The sequence below is a fragment of the Equus przewalskii genome, chromosome 11 (genome assembly GCF_037783145.1).
Source record: "Equus przewalskii isolate Varuska chromosome 11, EquPr2, whole genome shotgun sequence".
Lineage (NCBI taxonomy): Eukaryota > Metazoa > Chordata > Mammalia > Perissodactyla > Equidae > Equus > Equus przewalskii.
The window spans coordinates 33,649,537-33,667,433 of NC_091841.1; the positions used below are offsets into that span (position 1 = coordinate 33,649,537).

The following is a 17,897-nucleotide window of genomic DNA, read 5'->3' on the forward strand; positions in this document are numbered from 1 at the left end:
AGACCCACAGCTAACTGAGACGCAATCAAAGAACACAGTTCAAGAAAGTCAATTTAAGGATAAAATTTAGAATCAACACCCATAACATTTCACAAGAGTCTCTCTAAGGTTTTGCTATTTAGTTAAGTGTAATAACAGCTTTGCATATAGGTAAAAACGTCTGTTAACGACAGGTAACAAAGCATTTATGAGTAAAATCATGTTGCTGTGGGGACCTGCTCTACAACAGCCCAGAATTAAGAGGGAGAGGGGATGAAACAAGTCAGCACAAACAGGGTGAGTGTGGAGCTGGCTGATCAGCCCACACAGAGTCTGCCAGACTCCTCTCTCTACTTCCACACACGTCGGGAATTTTCTATAGTAAAAGTTAAACAGCCACTACGATCATAAGACCACCCGGGTGACACACAGGGGGCAGCAGGAACCCAGGACCCTGGCTCCCTATCCCTGCACCACCAACTGCCCCCCATCACCCCCAGGGGCCCTGAGAACGTGGGGCACCAGGATGGTGTGGGCAAGAGTTCAGGGGACTTGAAGCGCTAGCCACGGCCTGGCTCTGTCTCTGTGCTGAGCTCCTCAGGGGTAAGCAGTTCCAGAACCAGGAGCTGAAATGGCCACTGGCCACTGGGGGCTGGCAAAGAGCTCACCATGTCTTCCCGCCCTGCCGTCCCCAGGCCCCTCACCGTGTACGACAGGACCAGGTTGATCATGCCCTCCTTGTCATCGCCCTGCCGCCCACTCAGGCTGTACCACTCGTCCAGCACCTTGCCCTGCTTCAGGGACTCAGGAATCGTGACGTGCGTCCAGGCGATGCGGTCATCCATGGAGAAGGCTCGCTGAGGGGGACAGCAGGGGAAGACCACGCTGCATGACCCCACCCCAGCCTCCTTCAGAGCCCCTCCCCTGGGATCAGGCCCTTGGCTCCTCCTTCGACCTTCCGGGCAGAGGGTAAACCTCTGGGGCTGCCCCCTCTCTCCATGACTGGAAGGGAGGATCCCATGGGGCCACAGCCCTCGTCCCCATCTCTCTGGCCAGCAAGGGCCGCAGTCAGGCGCCTGGAGTTGCATGGCCCTTCCTCCCCACCCTCTCAGTTCCCCCTCGGGTTCCCTCGCAAGCCCTACCGTCCAGTGACAGGGAGGGAGCAAAGGCAGCACTCTCTCTCTAACCTCGCCCCCCCACCCATCCCTTACTGGCCTGGGGCCGCAGAGGCACTGGGCGGAAGGTAAAGACTCAAGGGAGGGCAGAGGGCGCAGGCACCACAGGGCCACATCCTGCTTGCTACCCACCTGACCCCCGAGCTCTCACCCTGCTGACCAGGCCTCCTGCGGCCCTGGCCCGGCCTCAGGAGGGGTGGGGCACTCCCAGACAGGAGCCCAGAGGACCAGGCTGGGGAGAACCCCATGGCATCTATCGCACCCTCCTCAGGAACACCAGGATGGGCTCACTGTGACTCGCACCGCCAAGAACCCTACTTCCCCCAGCCCCGGGTCTGACCCCTTTACATCCAACCTAGTCACGAACAGCCGGCTGCCTCAATATGCCTTGCCTGGGGGTGACATGTCAACACCCCATCCGCAGAGTGCTCAGTGTCTGTGTCATTGGGGATGGGGTACATGCGCCTGGTTTGGGGGTGATGTGTCAAATGCCCCATCCGCAGAGTGCTCAGTGTCTGTGTCATTGGTGATGGGGTACATGCGCCTGGTTTGGGGGTGATGTGTCAAATGCCCCATCTGCAGAGTGCTCAGTCTGTGTCACTGGTGATGAGGTTTCTGAACCCAAGCTGTGAAAGACCCTACAGAGGGCACAGCTTTTCACTATGGCTGGGGACACCAGGACACCTGTCACAAAGCATAAAATGCCCGTGTCCAGCACACCTAGGGTTCCCAGAGCAGGCTGAGTCGCCAGAACGACACAGTGCCTCAGCGACAGGAGGGCGGTCCCTCACCTCGTCAAAGATCTCCAGGTAGAAGGAGTCCACACCCGGGGGCACCGTGCACTGGATGACTTTATTCCAGCGAGGGTTCTTGGCGCCGTTGTGCGCCGTGGGCGTCTCATACACCGCGTAGCCCAAGCGCAGCCGGCAGTATGGGTCCATACGGGTCATGCCGTAATTCTTTGCCAACTTGGCCTGAAACAAAGCCAACGTCAGAAAACAAGGCAGTCACCATCAGACTGAAGGCTCAGGGCTCACCTAGGTGGTCTGATCCTTCAATTCATCACTTCTGGGCTTTTCCGGGTATGAATCCAGCCACTCAAATCAGCCGGTACACGGTCATAACTGTGCTCCTGGGCACCAGGAGTAAGACAGTGGTCACAGCTCGCGTTGTGCATCTCTGCGGGAAAACATGGAGTGCCGGGCCTGACAGGCATCAGGTCACTTGCAGACACTTGGAGCGGGGGTCTGGAAGGAGGACTTCAGGGCGCCTGGTCCTGCAAGTGCGCTAGCTCCCTCTCCCCTCACGACTGTTTCACAGTGCTCAGCCCTGTCTGCTGCCGCACGTTGGGCAGGGTCACAGGCCAGTCGCCCTCAGTGTCACAGGTCTCCAAATCCCGAGAAGCCCAGCCACACCTCACGTAGGTCGTGAGCCCAGCCCCAGTGACATGGGCAGCCTGGGGCGGAGGAGTACGGTGAACACGGTGAGGGAGAGGGAGGCTTCGCTGGACCGGATTACCACTCAGCTGGTATTTACTCAAAGTGGGAACAGGCTTCAACATAAAAGCCAGAGCCATGAAACTCCTATGAGAAGAAAACAGAAAAGCATCACTGTGATCTTGGACAAGATCTCTTAGATACAACAGCAAACATACAAGCCAAGAAAGAAATCTCGATACACAGGACTCCGTCAACATCGGATACCTGCTCTCTGAGGAACTCTGTCAGGAAGATGGAAAGACCAGCCGGATCGGGAGAAAATATCTGCAAATACCACGTCTGATAAAGAACCTGAGTCCAGAATATACAAAGAACTCTCCAATCTCAGTAACTAAACACAACCCAACCAAAAATGGGCACAAGGTCTGAAGAGGAGGGTCCAGCCCATGGCCAAGAAGTTAAGTTTGTGCCCTCTGCTTTGGTGGCCCAGAGTTTTGCTGGTTTGGATCCTGGGCACGGACCTAGCACCACTCATCAGGCCATGCTGAGGCGGCGTCCCACACAGCACAGCCAGAAGGACCTACAACTAGAGTATACAGCCATGTGCTGGGGGGGCTTTGGAGAGAAGAAGAAGAAAAGAAGATTGGCAACAGATGTTAGCTCAGGGTCAATCTTTTAAAAAAAAAATCTGAGTAACAAATCCTGACGGCAAATGAGCAAATGAAACACTGCTCAACGCCACTTAGTCCTCAACGAAATACAAATGAAAACTCCAGTGAGAACACCAGGAAACTCCTGGAACAGCTCAAATCCAACCCAACCCAGTGCAGGTCAACCCCCGGAGCACCGGGGCCTGCACGTGGCTAGCGGAAGCACAGTGCACCCACCAAAGGACTAGGAGTCCATCCCAGGTACTGAGCCAATCAAAGGGCAACTTACGTTCACACAGAACCCTGGATGTCACAACTGCCAGAAGCTGGAACAACCCTGTGTTGTCCAATGGGGCAACGGATGAGACTGGCCCAGCCACACCACTAGTGATGAAGAGGAATGAACAGCCGGTGGATACATGCAAGAACAAAGCCGAATCTCAAATGCATTATGCCAGCAAAAGGAGCCAGACACACGTGTCCACGCAAACTCCAGAAAAGACGGCTCTGAGGGCGCCACTGGAGCCGGGCGGGCTTGCCGGCAGGGCGGGGGCCGACTGAGAGGCAAGGACGGCGTGTTGAACAAGTTCTCTATCGTGACTGCAGGGGTGGATAAACTTGTCAAACCTCATGGAAATGTACACTAACTCAAATGAGTGCATTTTAATGCATGTAAATTATAATCAGTAAGGTTTTTTTTAAAACACAAAAACCCTTGCTGCCTGCTACCCTCTCCAGCCCCCGCCCTTTCTCCCTTCTGACTGAGATTCCAACAGAAGCCTCTCTTCTGTCCGCAGACTCTCCTTGCCCCCACATCTTTCCACTCTTGTGCCAACTTCCCCAGAGCTCTGGCCAAGGGTGCCGGCCACGCCCCATCCCAGAGCCTGCCACCCGCCTCAGCGCAGAACTAGCCTGTCCCTTCTGGGGACAGGCCCAGCAGGGAGTGCCCTACATCCTGCAGCCTCACGTCCACACTGTGGGCCTCTCCCTGCAGTGCACGACCTCCCGTCTCGGCCAGTGGTCTTGAAAGCGCCCTTGACTTACTGGGTCTGGCACCGAACCATTTCCAATTCCCTCCCACCTGCTCCCACTGTTATTCCCCCATTTTGGTCAATGTCCTCTCCATCTTCCAGCTGCTGGCAACACAGGCCTTCGGGGTCACGCCGACCCTCCTTCCTTCACACTCGGATGCAATCTACAAGTCCACTGGTGCTCCCTGAGGTGCTTCCTGAGGTGCTCCGAGTGCAGGCACTTCTACCCTTTCGCCACGACCTTTCCAACAGCAGCCAGAGGGAGCCTTGGGAACTCAGCTCAGGACAGGGCGTTTCCCTTCCACTCAGTCTGATTCCCAGTCCTGCAGGTTGGTCCACAAGGTCCAGCCCCACCTCCACAGCCAATTTGGCCCCTCGTCCTCTGGCCCCTACAGGGCTCAGCTAAGATCCACCTCCCTGGCCACCCTCCACCCAGCTGTCCTGACCCAGAGGGCGTGCCACCTGCTAAGAGGCTGCTTTACTTCTGCACCATCCACTGTCTGTCCCTCGACCCCAGCTGGTTGGCTCCCAGGGGCAGGCTTCGGGTCTGTCTATTCACTGCCATGTCCCCACGCCTGGAGCAGCTCCTGGCACAAGCGGGGGACTCATACTTGAGTTCTACTTTCCACAAATAAGAAATAACCTGGCCCAGTCAGTGCCCATTCCTGGATCTCACTCTGGATAATGCACTTGTCCTTCCCTTCTGTCAGGGCTTCGCACACCCCACGCTCACCGTCTTCTGCTTCTGCCCTCCTGCGCCCAAGGGCCAGTCATCAGGAGAGGACCTCCAGACACACCTTGCCCTCTGCCTCCACTCTCCCCTCTTCTACTCCAGCCTCTCTGTGTGTCTGTGTGCTTTCTACCTCTGTCTGGATGGAACTACAGCTGTTCACACTGAACCAGTCGTGAGGGATCCTTTTACACCAAAACTTCTCCATTCTTGGGCTTCATTTCCACCTTCTTCTCAGGCGGCTGGAGGAGACCCTGGAACAGCACAGAAGCTCCCAGCTGAGCAGCATTATTAGCCTTCAAGAGCTTCAACACCCTTCTATTGTCTTCACCATAAATTTGCTGGACCAATTCTTAAGAATATACACCTTCTCCTCAAAACAGCTTAGAAATTGCCGTTGTTTTCTGGAAAATACGTAGCAGAAAGGTCTGAAACCAGCGTGATTTTCCATAGCTTCTGAGTAACTTTTTATTTTGTTCCTGCCTGGCTGCTAAGATGGTTTTCTCTCGCTGATTTAAAGCAGTCACCACAGCCCATCAATCGCATTTGCTCAGAGCGCGGCCGACTCCCGGAACCAGCACCTCGAGGCTCCTCTTCACCTGGCATCGCCCTGTCCCGAACCCCAGCTGTGCTCACACGGGTTCCTTTCACTCCTCGAGGCCCGACCCCCGGCTTCACTGCCTCCCTCCTCCACAGCCGCACCTGCACCTCGCCCCCCCACACCGCGGATGGAATGCTCAGGCTGTCCCTTACACTTCTAAGGGCTTTTCTGTGACTACGCTGCAGGCACGTAGAACATGTTTAAGGAACGTGGCTCATTCCCATACTTACTGGGCACAACTACACACGAGGCGCTATTCTAGTGTCTGCCAGGGACAGACAAGACAGACACACCACTCTGCCTCCCACAGCCATGTGCGGCAGACACACGTCACACACAGCATGGCAGATGGCACTGCCGACTATAGAGAATAACCAGGTGAGGGGAACAGAGCATCCTCGAGCACAGGGTGCCCTGGGGGGAGGTGAGGGAGCGAGTGGGACACTTGGGAAAGTTCCGTGGAAGGAGGCAGATGAAGGAGGCGGAGAGGGGTTGCAGGGAGGGCGAGGCAGGGAGAAGGCATGCGGGACCGAGCAGGGAGAGCCACCTGCAGGGCTCTGGCCGTCCAAGGGGCTGGCAAGCAGGGTGGGTAGAGTGCTTCAGCCCAGATCCCTGGGGCGAGCCATGAGCCTGCCATGGGGGCTGCACAGAATGAGACAGAGCCAACAGAGAGAGTGGCCCAAGGCTGCAGGTCTGAGCTTCTAGAAAGATGGCACTGCTGCCTACGGAGACTGGGGAGGAGCAGGTGTGGGGGACTGGAGGCAAGAGCTCCACTTTGGGCACTCTGGGCAGGACACATCTGAAACGCCTACTGGACATCTGGGGGAGGCCCCGAGGGCTGTGTGCACACACGAGTCTGCAACTGAGTCAAGGGGTGGGTGTGGGCAAGGAGCAGCTCCCCCTGGGGCATGTGGGCAGGGAGGGGAGAGGGTGGCTGGGGACCAGACCCCACAGCTCTCCACCGGGCCCAGGAGAGGACCAGGGAGAGCAGACTGAGAACAAAGGCGTGGCCTCTGTAAGCCAAGGGAGAAGGGTTATTGCAAAGCAAGTGGAAAACCACGGTGATGCTCTCAGAAGTCAAGGAGGTGAACCAGGAGTGCTCCTGACACCGCGCCGGCACCACAGAGGTCCTGGCGGAGCTCATGGAGGGTGCAGACAGGCTGCAAACGAGTGTTCATGAGACGACAGGAAGGGCCAGAGTGCCTTGCAGCCACGTGCCCACAGGAGGGGGTGGCACTCTGCTACAGCAGGCCCTGAATTTACCGTGACAGGAGGTCACTGAGCAGAGGAAGCAGCGTGTTATTTTAGAAACGTGCACGAGTGAGTCTTTGAGGTGTGCTATGACGAAAACGGGGCTTGACTGTGAACCCCATCAGCACCGAAGAGTATTGCTGAGTGCTGGGGATGCTGCGAAGTACGCACCTCAAAACTCCAACTCATTCATGAGGTCCAACAGATTCTTCTGTCTGTGCATTTCTACAAAACTGTGACTTGCAATGATCTTCTTTCCTCATGGTTTTACAGAAAGTTTTGGTGACAAAACCATTTCACCTCCGACAGTGTATCTGGTTTTCATCCAGCAACCGTGGGCATGTCCAGGCCATCAGCACCAGGCTGCATGACAACTAGAAAGGCTCCTGGCTGGATGGGAGAGCCGCCGCCACTGGCCCTCTCTGTCCAACCCCTTGTCTGGACAATGGCAGCACCTCCACCTCCCCCAGCTGCCGTCATGGTCAGGAGAGACCGTTTGCACAAAGGAACAGTGCCCAGCATGGAGCAGACACCAATAAATGTTCATTACTAATTACTTTATTTTTGGCAGAACCCTGGGTAATCACCAATATTTTTCACACATATGTTTCAGGAAAAAGTGGAGTCAGAAAAAGTTCCACCTGTCCACGCAAAAAACGTGGCATAAAAGCTGAAACCCACAATCCCACCTGTTCCCACCCCTTCTCTCCCCACCATGTGGCCATGGCCCCAGCCCCAACACCCACCTGCACCACGGTGATGCTGAGGCGGCCCACCGTGCCCACTGCCCCTCCAAACTGCAGCTGCTGGGCTGCCTGAGCGTCCAGCTGGATCTGCTGCTGCTGCTGCGTGGGCAGGATGCGGAGGAAGTCCTGCGGGAGCTCGCCAATGTACACCTAGGGCCAGGAAGAGACGACACCATGGCATCAGTAAGGCCAGGGACAGAGTGAGACAGGGCCAAACCCTGGGCATTTCCAGGACCCAGAGGCCTGGGCTATGCTGTACCTCAGTTTCTTCACCTGTGAGACGAGGGGCCCACAGGGTCAGAGTGTCCAGTCTGAGGGCCTGGAACGACCACTCCGGCCCTCAGCAGCGGCTCTGCACCCCCTGGCACGGGAGCCCTTCTCACTCAGCAGACATACACTCAAACCAGGCTCTGTGCGGGCTCACTACATGTTGCTGCCATTGAAATCAGGTTCTCATGCTCAAAATGGGCTTGTTGGATGGTTTCTCAGGTCATATTCACACGCACTCTGTTCACATGTCCAGAACCTGTTTTCCCTGGTGCCACTACAGCTGTTGGCCGGGCACCTGTTCAAACAACGAACGAGAAGAAATCTGAACTGCGGATCTAAAGCTCTCTGGAAAACCCTCTCTACGACATACTTCAAATACTCCCATCTGAAACAGGGCAAACTCAACAGCGCCCTGAAGAAGTGAACAGACTGACACCAAGAAGCCCCAAGACCTCACCCTTCCACTTCTCAGGAAGCCTCTGTCCACTAGGCTGCTGGCCTTGGACAGAAGGAAGGACCCTGAAGAGGCCCAGCCCCAGGGGCTGGAGGGGACATGATCCTGAGGGACACGCCAGGAGTGTGAGTTAGGGGAAGAGCTTGAAGGGCAGTGGGAGAACAAAGTCTTCCAGGGAAAACTGGAGGAGATTAAAGCAAGAGTCAGTTGAGACTCACTGAAGTGGCTCCAGAAAAGGCTGACACAGCAGAGACACGCAGAGGAGGAATGGCTGCATCCCCATGCCAGGGCGCCAGGTGGCTCTGCAGCAAGGCAGAGCCAGCCTGGGGCCCGACTCGCCCGACCCAATGACCCAGCCCAGCTCAATGAGCAGGACAGTCGCCACTCTGCTCCTTCCAGGGCAGGGTGGGTACAGGGTCTGGAGGGGTCACAGGCTAAGAAATGCCCAGATCAACAAATGGCTGAAGAAGCCCACTGGGCTAACAAATCCCCTCAGAAGAGGAGGCCTGGCTGCTGGTGGAGAAACTGGAGCCACAGGGGCACAGGCGCTGCCAGCAGTGGACCCGGGTCCTCGTTAGCCACTCCAAGTGGACATCACAAAGGGACTCCCAGCCAAGGGCTTGAAGGGCTGCTTGTTTTCAGGAAATGCTGAATAGTAAACCCCATTGTGTCACAGGATGAGTTCTGGCAAATGGCATTCACTGATGGCAGCCACCAGGGACCACCTCGGATGTCCAGGATTCTCCTTATACCCTAAGGCCTCTGCTGTGCAGACCAGACGCCTGCTGGGGTTTTGGACTTCCCAATGACGAGGCATTCGGCGAAGGTCCAGGAGGTTCTGCACCCGCTGACCTCACAAGCACACTGGGAAAGCATTTCTCCCCAGGTGCTCTCGTCACTTTCCATTTTCATTTCAAATGTCGCTGGAAAGGTCTAGGTTCCTCCCTCGGCCTCCCTTGTTCCTCCCTTTGGCCTGGAGACCTCACAAACCAGGCAGGGCTCTGTAACCAATGGAGTTGAGCACAAGGGGAACACACAGGCTCAGTGCCGGCTGAGTGCTGAGAACTCAGGACCCCAGTCTGGGGGCTCTCCCCCGCCTCCCCTGCACCCCATCACCTTGGTGCTCCAACTGCTTTTCTCTAAAGAACAAGAGTGCACTTATCTTGGCCATTCGCCTCACTTGACCCAACAGACTGGGACGTCTCAGAGTGATCTTTGTGTCATCAGAGAAGATGTTCCTGGCAAAGACAATATCTGACAGCTTCTCTGCACCTGGGGTGCTGGGCCCAGAGCCTGGGCCTGAGCATGCACTGCAGACTGACTAGACGGCAGCAGGTGCCAGGAGAAGAGCACAGCACCTTCCCAAGGGGCATTGTAGGCCGCATGTCCCCAGGTATGTTGTATAGGTTACCAGCAGGTCCCAGGACTGGCCCTGAAGAGAAGTCCCCATGGTGACACCCTGCAGGCTGCACACACTCTGGAGGGCTGAAGCCCAGGCGTCACTGCTCTGAGACAGACGCCAGTCGCCAGTTCCTGTCGGTTCCTTCACCCACCTCCCAAACGCACGCACACCCAGAACCCCTCCCAGCCAACACAGGACGTGGATGCTTCCTTGCCAACTGCCCACAGCCTTGCACCGCAGTCTCCATCACTAGCTTTGTACACTCACCATGAAGACATTATCTTGCAGAAACAGACTCATTTTTAACCAAGTTCAAAGGATTAGTGCACAGACCAAATTCTCATTTATTCTGAGAAATAACTGCCCAGCATAGGCCACAGCCTCAGTTCAGAGGAGCCAGCAGGGAACAGGCTATGCCCTTGAGTGGGTACACTGGAGACAGCCAGACACGTGCCAGTGACAGTGGTGAGTCAGGAGAGGCCTCCCTCTCTCCTTCATTGTTTCTATCTCCTGTCTGCCCCTATCGTGAGACCAGGACTTACAGGTGTCATGTTTCTTTTTACTGTACTCTTCCAGGCTTTCATCGAAGAGAATGCGACTGCTTCTTCCCTTTTTTTGAGGAAGATTAGCCCTGAGCTAACATCTGCTGCCAGTCCTCCTCTTTTTGCTGAGGAAGACTGGCCCTGAGCTAACATCCATGCCCATCTTCCTCTACTTTATATGTGAGACGCCTGCCACAGCATGCCTTGCCAAGTGGTGCCATGTCCACACCTGGGATCCGAACCAGTGAACCCCATGCCGCCAAAGTGGAACGTGCGAACTTAACCGCTGTGCCACCAGGCTGGCCCTGCGATTGCTTCTTAATGGGGGAAGATAAAATTATATCAAAAGGCCAAATGACTTAGTTTAAGTATAGTTAGTTAAACAACTACTGACTAGTTAAACAAAAGTTTAACTGTAAATAAGAAATAAGGATTTACTAAATTAACAGTGCAAACAGAATATGTGAAGGGGAAAAAAGTGGAGACACCTGGCCAACACGACCTCAGCCAGGTGGTCCAGGTCAACACCTGCAGCGACAGGTCAGGGAGACGGCAGGTTCCCGAGATGATGTGATGAGAAGGGCCCTCACCCGTATGGTCTTCTTCCAACTGAGGGACAGTCTACAAAATCGGTCACCAGCAGTCCTCATGCTGTCAAGGTCCCCCAAAATAAGGACTCTCTCTGAGAGACGGTCCCAGCATGCAGGCAACTAAGGAAACGCAACAGCTGACTGCCACGTGGGCCTAGGTGGGACCCTGGGACATTAACAGGAAACTGGGACATTCGAATAAAATCTCGAGTTCCCAGTCGGCTACCAAAGTCAGCTTCCCAGTGTAACAAATGTGCCACGTGATGCATGACAGTCCCACGAAGACAGAAGGTGTCCAAACAAGGAGCTCCCCCACCTTGAAGAGCCACTCCTGTTAATAAAGGCAGTTCACGTGTCACACGTTACAGATGAGCCAGGTGCCAGCGGGAACCCCATCGCTTCAGTGACCTGACTAGAAAACACCATCAGTAAATACGTATTCTCTATGGAAGTTAAAAATTCAGTGGTCACCCTAAAATTTATTTTTGCCACATTATGATGGAGGAAATGTTTGAATGGTCACATCAAAACACATGCTTGATCCTGGCTCAAAGACTTGGGATCAAAGAGAACAATCTTGACAGTAGATAAATAATGGATCCAATTTTTAAATATAATTTGGCTTACATTCACAAGATGAGTATATTGAGTCCAATACTAACAAGTAACTTTAAATCCCTGTGTTAAGACCCATGAGTCCACTCCTAGGAATAACCCTGTAAAGGTGCTCACAAGGATGCTTGCTGCCTCACTGCTGGCAGAGCCAGGGCATGAGGAGAAGGAGCACTCACCACGAGGCCCAGGGACGGCCACAACGGAGACCCACGCAGCCCTGAAGAGGGAGCTGCCCCTGTGCCTGCTCACACGAGCCCTCGTGGGCACCTGGAGGAGGGGCACAGAACGACCACTGTGCAAAAATCACAAAGGAGGTTTTATGTCTAAAAATAAAGCCTAAGAAATTAATACTCAGGAGTGGAACTCGGCAGGGAGAGAGAAGGGGAGGAGACGGGGGATACAGTTTAACTTATTTATATTTTCATATCCTCCTAGAAATGTTCAAAAGCAATTTTTTAAATTGTGTACATGAATTACTTTTATAATAAAAGTAGAACTTTCATTCCATGAACTCTCTGGGTTTTGACTTCTCTTAAAACTAAAAGCAACTTTCATAAATATTAGTCTCTTTTAAATGTATTTTCAAAAACATAATTTCGTACTTCTTAAAATCAGTGCTTATTCTAGCCTGTGAACACTCAGAGAGCATCACAAGAAGGCGATTACTGACACCTCCTCCCTCCCAGGGCTCTAGTCCACTGCAGCGCACTTGTGCAAGAAACAAAAGATTTGCAAAATCTGGTTCTATTCAGAATAAACACTCTTTCCAAGTCCAAATGTTAATTTTGGCACAGAAACAGAGTTTAACTAGTTTTTTACCACGTAATGTGTGCGCTCACTATCTAAGCTACAAGCACGCCTGTGAATATCACACAGTGCGAGCCCGACGGGAAGAACTGAGGATGAGGGAGGCAGCACTTCCCACCCACAAGGCCTGCCCACAGGGGCCACTGAGGTGCGGAGGCTGGGCCCAGAGCAGCCTCTCCTGCCTGTAGGGCAACCTCCCGCCACCAAGCCCAAGGTCACAAGCAGCAGCAGCAATGTACCAGCCTGGGGCTGTGGATCTCTCGGCCTGTCTGGCATCACTGTCCCTCCAGGAGCACTTGTAAACTATCTTGCCTCATTGCCGCCAGTGCAAGTGCAGGGCCGCAGATTGGAGTCTACTCGTGCTCTCTGCATAAGGAGGGTGAGCAGGAGGCCTTCTCTTTAGTTACTGCAGGGTGAGGGACAACCAAATAGAACTTTCAAGTTAAAAGTTAGATTAAAAACTAACAAGCTATTAACACTTAACTTTGTAACTGCGTTTTTGAATGACTTTTAATGTAACTTTTCACTTATAAATTATAATGTATCTGATTACACAATTAGCAATCTATAAAATAACAATGCAATCGAAAATTCAAAAACTCATTCAACCGTCACTTTCCCAACAAAAGCAAAACATCTGAAAAAATTAATTTCTTAAAAAATATTTTTGGTAAACAACTTTTAACTCTGCTTGATATGAGAAAAAACTTTAACTGCTAGATGTTCTTTTCAGCACTTTGACATAGTTAGTGATGGGCTGAGTAACTTTTGTGGAAATAAAAAACAAAATGCAAATGGTTGTCTTCCGAACCTCCAAGCACGAGGTGCACACACAAGAGCCGAGGATCAAACACACGGACGTGGAGCGAGGCGGTCAGGGGCCCCAGCGCTGGCCCACCGGCACGGGGAGGAAGCCCCACTGCAGGCATCTCTCAACCACACATCTGCACCCCATTTTTTGTGTCTGTATCTTCCCTGAACTCAATGGAACAGGCTGCCGAAGAAACCCCGCGGGAGCAAGGGAGCTCCGAGGAACGAGAGTGCCAGTGGAGCCGAGCTTTGGAGGGACACAGGCCACTGTGAAACCATTTATTGTGGCTCTTCCGAGAACCAACTTTCGCCCTCTGGGGCCAGAACCACCCCGTGAGGAGTGTGCGTGCTACGGGCTCTGGAGCCCCCACAACGAAGTCCAAGGAGGCCGCCTGTGCCCTCACACCCTGGATCCAGAGCTAACCTGGGGGCTTCAATTCCACAGGACGCTCACAGCTGCACCCACAGCAGTGAGAGCTGGGACAGAAGGGACAGAGGAGGCAAAAAAACAAAAACAAAAACTCCCACGCGGTCAAACACTTGTGGAGAGAGGTGCAGCCTGCAGGTGTGCGGTGCAGTCAAGATCCCCGGGGGAAGCGCCACAACACTGGGGATGGCCTCTGCTGGGCCTGGACAGGGCTGAGCCCCAGAGGCCTCCCCATGAGTCTGGACCTGCCCTGCTCGTAGGCCCTGCAGGGGACACTGGCCACAAGATTCACCCAGGGCCAAGGCTCAGTGTGCCCCACAGTCTGGCCCAGGAGAACTGGTCTGTCCACGAAATGACCACACAAGGGTGGGAATGGACATGCAGGCTGGGACCGAAGATGGTGGGCAGTGGGCAGATCACATGAGACTCGGTGACACCAAGGTGGCTCTGACGGCTGGCCTGGCTGTCTGGCTGAATTCTCACTGCACAGCGGCCCACGGCCCCCAGCACACTGTGAAGAAGGGAAGGCACAGGATCCAAGAGACTGAGTGCTGACCTGCACTCAGCGCGACCTGTCAGCCGCAGCCCACACTCAACATGTGGGGCAGGTGAGGATTGTGGGGCAGGTGAGGAGCCTGGGGCAGGTGAGGTGCTGGGGGCAGGTGAAGAGCTAGGGGTAAGTAAGGAACCTGGGCCAGGTGAGGAGCCCGTGGCAGATGAGGAGCCCAGGGCAGGAGAGGAACTTGGGGCAGGTGAGGACATGGGGCAGGTGAGGAGCCCAGGGCAGGTGAGGAACTTAGGGCAGGTGAGGAGCCTGGGGCAGGCGAGGAACCTGGGCCAGGTGAGGAGCCTGTGGCAGATGAGGAGCCCAAGGCAGGAGAGGAACTTGGGGCAGGTGAGGACATGGGGCAGGTGAGGAGCCCAGGGCAGGTGAGGAACTTGGGGCAGGTGAGGAGCTCGGGGCAGGTGAGGACCTGGCACAGGTGAGGAGCCTGGGGCAGGAGAGGAGCCCAGGGCAGGTGAGGACCTGGGGCATGAGAGGAGCCAGGGCAGGTGGGGAGCCGGCACGTGCTACGCCTCACGTCTGACTCTGCCTGCAGGGGGTAACAGCAGGTGGACAGTGGAGTGAGCGTAACAGTATGTGGGCGGTGCAGAGGCTGAGAAAGAATCAGATTCTGGTCTGCTTTGAAGGCAGAGCCACAGGACTTCCTGAGGGATCGAGGAGACTTGGTCATCTGAGGGTTTTGGTCTGAGCAATTCGAAGGATGAAGTTGCCACCAAATGGATGGGAAAAGGCAGTGGAGGGGTCTGAGAGAAGGAAGGGGCTTTCTGTCTGTGATGTCTGGAATGTTCTAGGAAGACAGCAACGAGCAGCAGGCCAACGGATCCAGAGTTCAGGAAGGAGGCCTGGGAAGAGTCTGGGAGTCACTGTCATGTCATGTCAGAGGCCTGAAGCCTGGATACCAGCTGACACCCCAGCTGAGATCCCCAAGAGCTCAAGGACAGACAGAAAAGAGAAGCAGCAGGAGGAAGGAAACCAAGTGAAGGCAGTGACCTCAGAGCAGGGAGGGGCTGCTGTCACCTGTGACCTGGGCACAGTCCTAGAGGGTCCTAGAGCTCCCCTGAGGGACTTCTCGAATACCTAAGACAAGCTGCAGCCATGGCCCCTGCCTGGAGCACCCTCCCGCCACCTGCAGTCACCTCCCGTGGTCCCTCAAAGTGCAGGTAGCCTCCTGTCCTCAGCCAATGCAGCTGCCCCTCCTGGGCCCACAGCCCCGCACAACCAGCTCCCCCAATCGTCCAGCTGGTGTTGAAGCAAAAGGAAATGGTAGGAGGCATGAGATAGTAAATGGTACATACAGAACTCCAAGCAGGGACAACCAGGAGGAAGAGCCAAGGTTTTTGAGAAACAAAAAATAACTCCTGGGGACCTAGAAGCTCCCACATTCAGGGACACCCGAAAGACCAGGCCTGGGGAAAATGCTTCACACACATGGACTGTCCATCCTCACTGGAACCGCATGAGAAAGGTTTATATGGGAGAACACTGAGGCACAGAGATGCTAACAACAGGCCCAAAGTGAGAGAGCTGTCACTCAAATAATTCAGACAGACTGCCCCAGATTTCCCAGCCGCCGACAGAGGAACCTGAAGGGGCCAGAAGGGGGCTGAATGCATGTAGGGACACGGACAGGGGAGGGGAAGGACGTCAACCAGCAACTCCTCAAGACAGCAGGATAAGACCTTCACAGACTGAGAAGACAACTGTCGCCCAACTGTCGCCTGGAACTCCAAACAGAGCAAAACATCATTCACGAATTAGAGAAAAGGCACTCATAAACAAAAGCTGAGAGTTTGTCACCAAAGGAAGTTCTAAAGGATGAACTGGAAGCAAAAGCAAAGTGATCCCAAATGGAAGGTTGGAGATGCAAGGCGGCAAGGGAAAAGGAAGGAGCCACTGCACATGACAACAGCACAGGGCTGGGAGGAGGTCACGTGGGGTGGCGTGCTGCTGGGGAGGATGGCAAACACAAGGACTGACCTTAGATCCTGAGAAGCCTGTGTTCACACTTCTAGGATAACCACCACGAGAACAGAAATGCAATATGCATTTTCCAAACCAGTAGAGAACAAAAAATTTAATTAAAAGACCTATATTTAGTCAATCCAAAAGAAGGCAAGGAGAGAAAAAGAAAAACAGGACAAATAAAAGCACAAGAGAAAACGTTAAAAAAAAAAAAAGTGCGACTATATATAGAACTATTTAATATGTTGCAGTTAAAAGACAAAGACTCCTCAGATGTGACATTTTAAACATCCAGTCCTATTCTGCTGACAACAGACCACTCTTAAACATAAGTGTTCAGAAAAATGTAGTCAAAGAATGAAAAAAATCTGCAACAGGCTAACACTCCCTAAAAGAAAGCAGGCGTAGCCACCCCAGCATCAGCCAGATAAGAAAGGTTCTGGGCGAGGCGGCGAGGTCTAAAGGGGCCGACCATCAGGGAGAGGCAGCAATTCTAAACTTGGACACACTGACAACTCAGCTTCAGAGAATCCAGGGCAAACGTTCACAGGAGCCAGAGAAACAGGACTACCCCCAGCTGGCGGGATGTGCTCACGGCTCACTCAGGACCAGAGCCAGCGGGAAGGGGCTTGCAGGGCAACCCGTCCATTTGAGCAAGAAGAGAGTAAGTTCCAGGGACGCTGACAGCAAACGTATGAAACCCAAGGGCTCTCGACAGTTTCAGAAAACAGAACGCCAAACACAGGCCTAAAAAAAAAACCAACTCCTTCCTCTGAATATCAGAAATTAAAAAGAACTAAGAGTTCATCTTGCCTTTCCTGTACAAACTGTATTTCAGGACAGTCGATAGCTCTGGTTGTGGAGAAAGCTCATCTTTTTTTTTTTTTTTTTGAGGAAGATTAGCTCTAAGCTAACATCTGCTGCCAATCCTCCTCTCTGTGCTGAGGAAGACTGGCCCTGAGCTAACATCCATGCTCATCTTCCTCCACTTTATATGGGGACACCCACGACAGCACGGCTTTCCAAGCGGTGCCATGTCCACACCCGGGATCTGAACTGGCAAACCCCGGGCTGCTGAAGCGGAACGTGAGAACTTAACCGCTGCGCCACCGGGCTGGCCCCGAGAAAGCTCATCTTTACGAATAGTCTGAGTTAATAAATGGAGAACAAGTGATAACATATAAACATCACCCTTTGCCAACCCTAATGAAGTCGCTGGTCCAGTAACAATTACCAACAAGTGCAAGGTTGAAGAGGATCTGGACAGTCACGGGCCACCAGGCACCACCCACAAATCGCCCACAGGTCTCAAGAGGGAAAACGCAGCATAAAAAGGCAGGGCCATGCTGACTGCATCCAAACTCACAGATCAACCAGCATCTTCAAAAGCAGGACAAGCGGTCATTACCAGCCCAGGCCCACATCAGCCTGGACCCCACATCAGCCTGGACGCCCCCATTAGCCTGGAACCCCCCATCAGCCTGGGGGCCCCATCAGCCGAGGCCCCTAACAGTCTGGGCCCCCATCAGCCTGGTCTCAGCAGAACATCTGTGAAACAAGTTTGCCAAAAAAGTTGAAGCTGCCCTTCACGAAGACTTGACTGCTGTCCCCTCAAGCTGCCAGGCGCCACTGTGGTTTAAAGCAGCGCGCCCTGCAAACCTCCCCAAGCTCCAACGCGAGGGAGGAGGCCCCACACAGTTACTCCTCACAGGTGCCCACTGGGGGCCTTTAGTACTTTGTGGACTGAACAGAAACACTGGATAGAAAAGTGCCATCATTACAAAAACACTAGCGTTGTTAAAAGTGGAGCAAATACACCATAGGGTTGGGGCATCCCTCAGTGGCCATGCA

At 53.9% G+C, this 17,897-nt stretch overlaps 1 protein-coding gene across 1 annotated transcript in view; it reads right to left on the reverse strand.

Moving 5' to 3' along the window:
* TOLLIP (toll interacting protein) overlaps nucleotides 1-17,897 on the reverse strand; it is a 32,936-nt gene that overhangs the window by 11,085 nt on the left and 3,954 nt on the right. The window contains exons 2-4 of the mRNA XM_070565920.1: nucleotides 7,603-7,752; nucleotides 1,946-2,128; nucleotides 684-836 (exon numbers count right to left, since the gene is read on the reverse strand). Of these exons, the coding sequence (XP_070422021.1) occupies nucleotides 684-836; nucleotides 1,946-2,128; nucleotides 7,603-7,752 (486 nt within the window). The remainder of the gene's footprint in view (nucleotides 1-683; nucleotides 837-1,945; nucleotides 2,129-7,602; nucleotides 7,753-17,897) is intronic.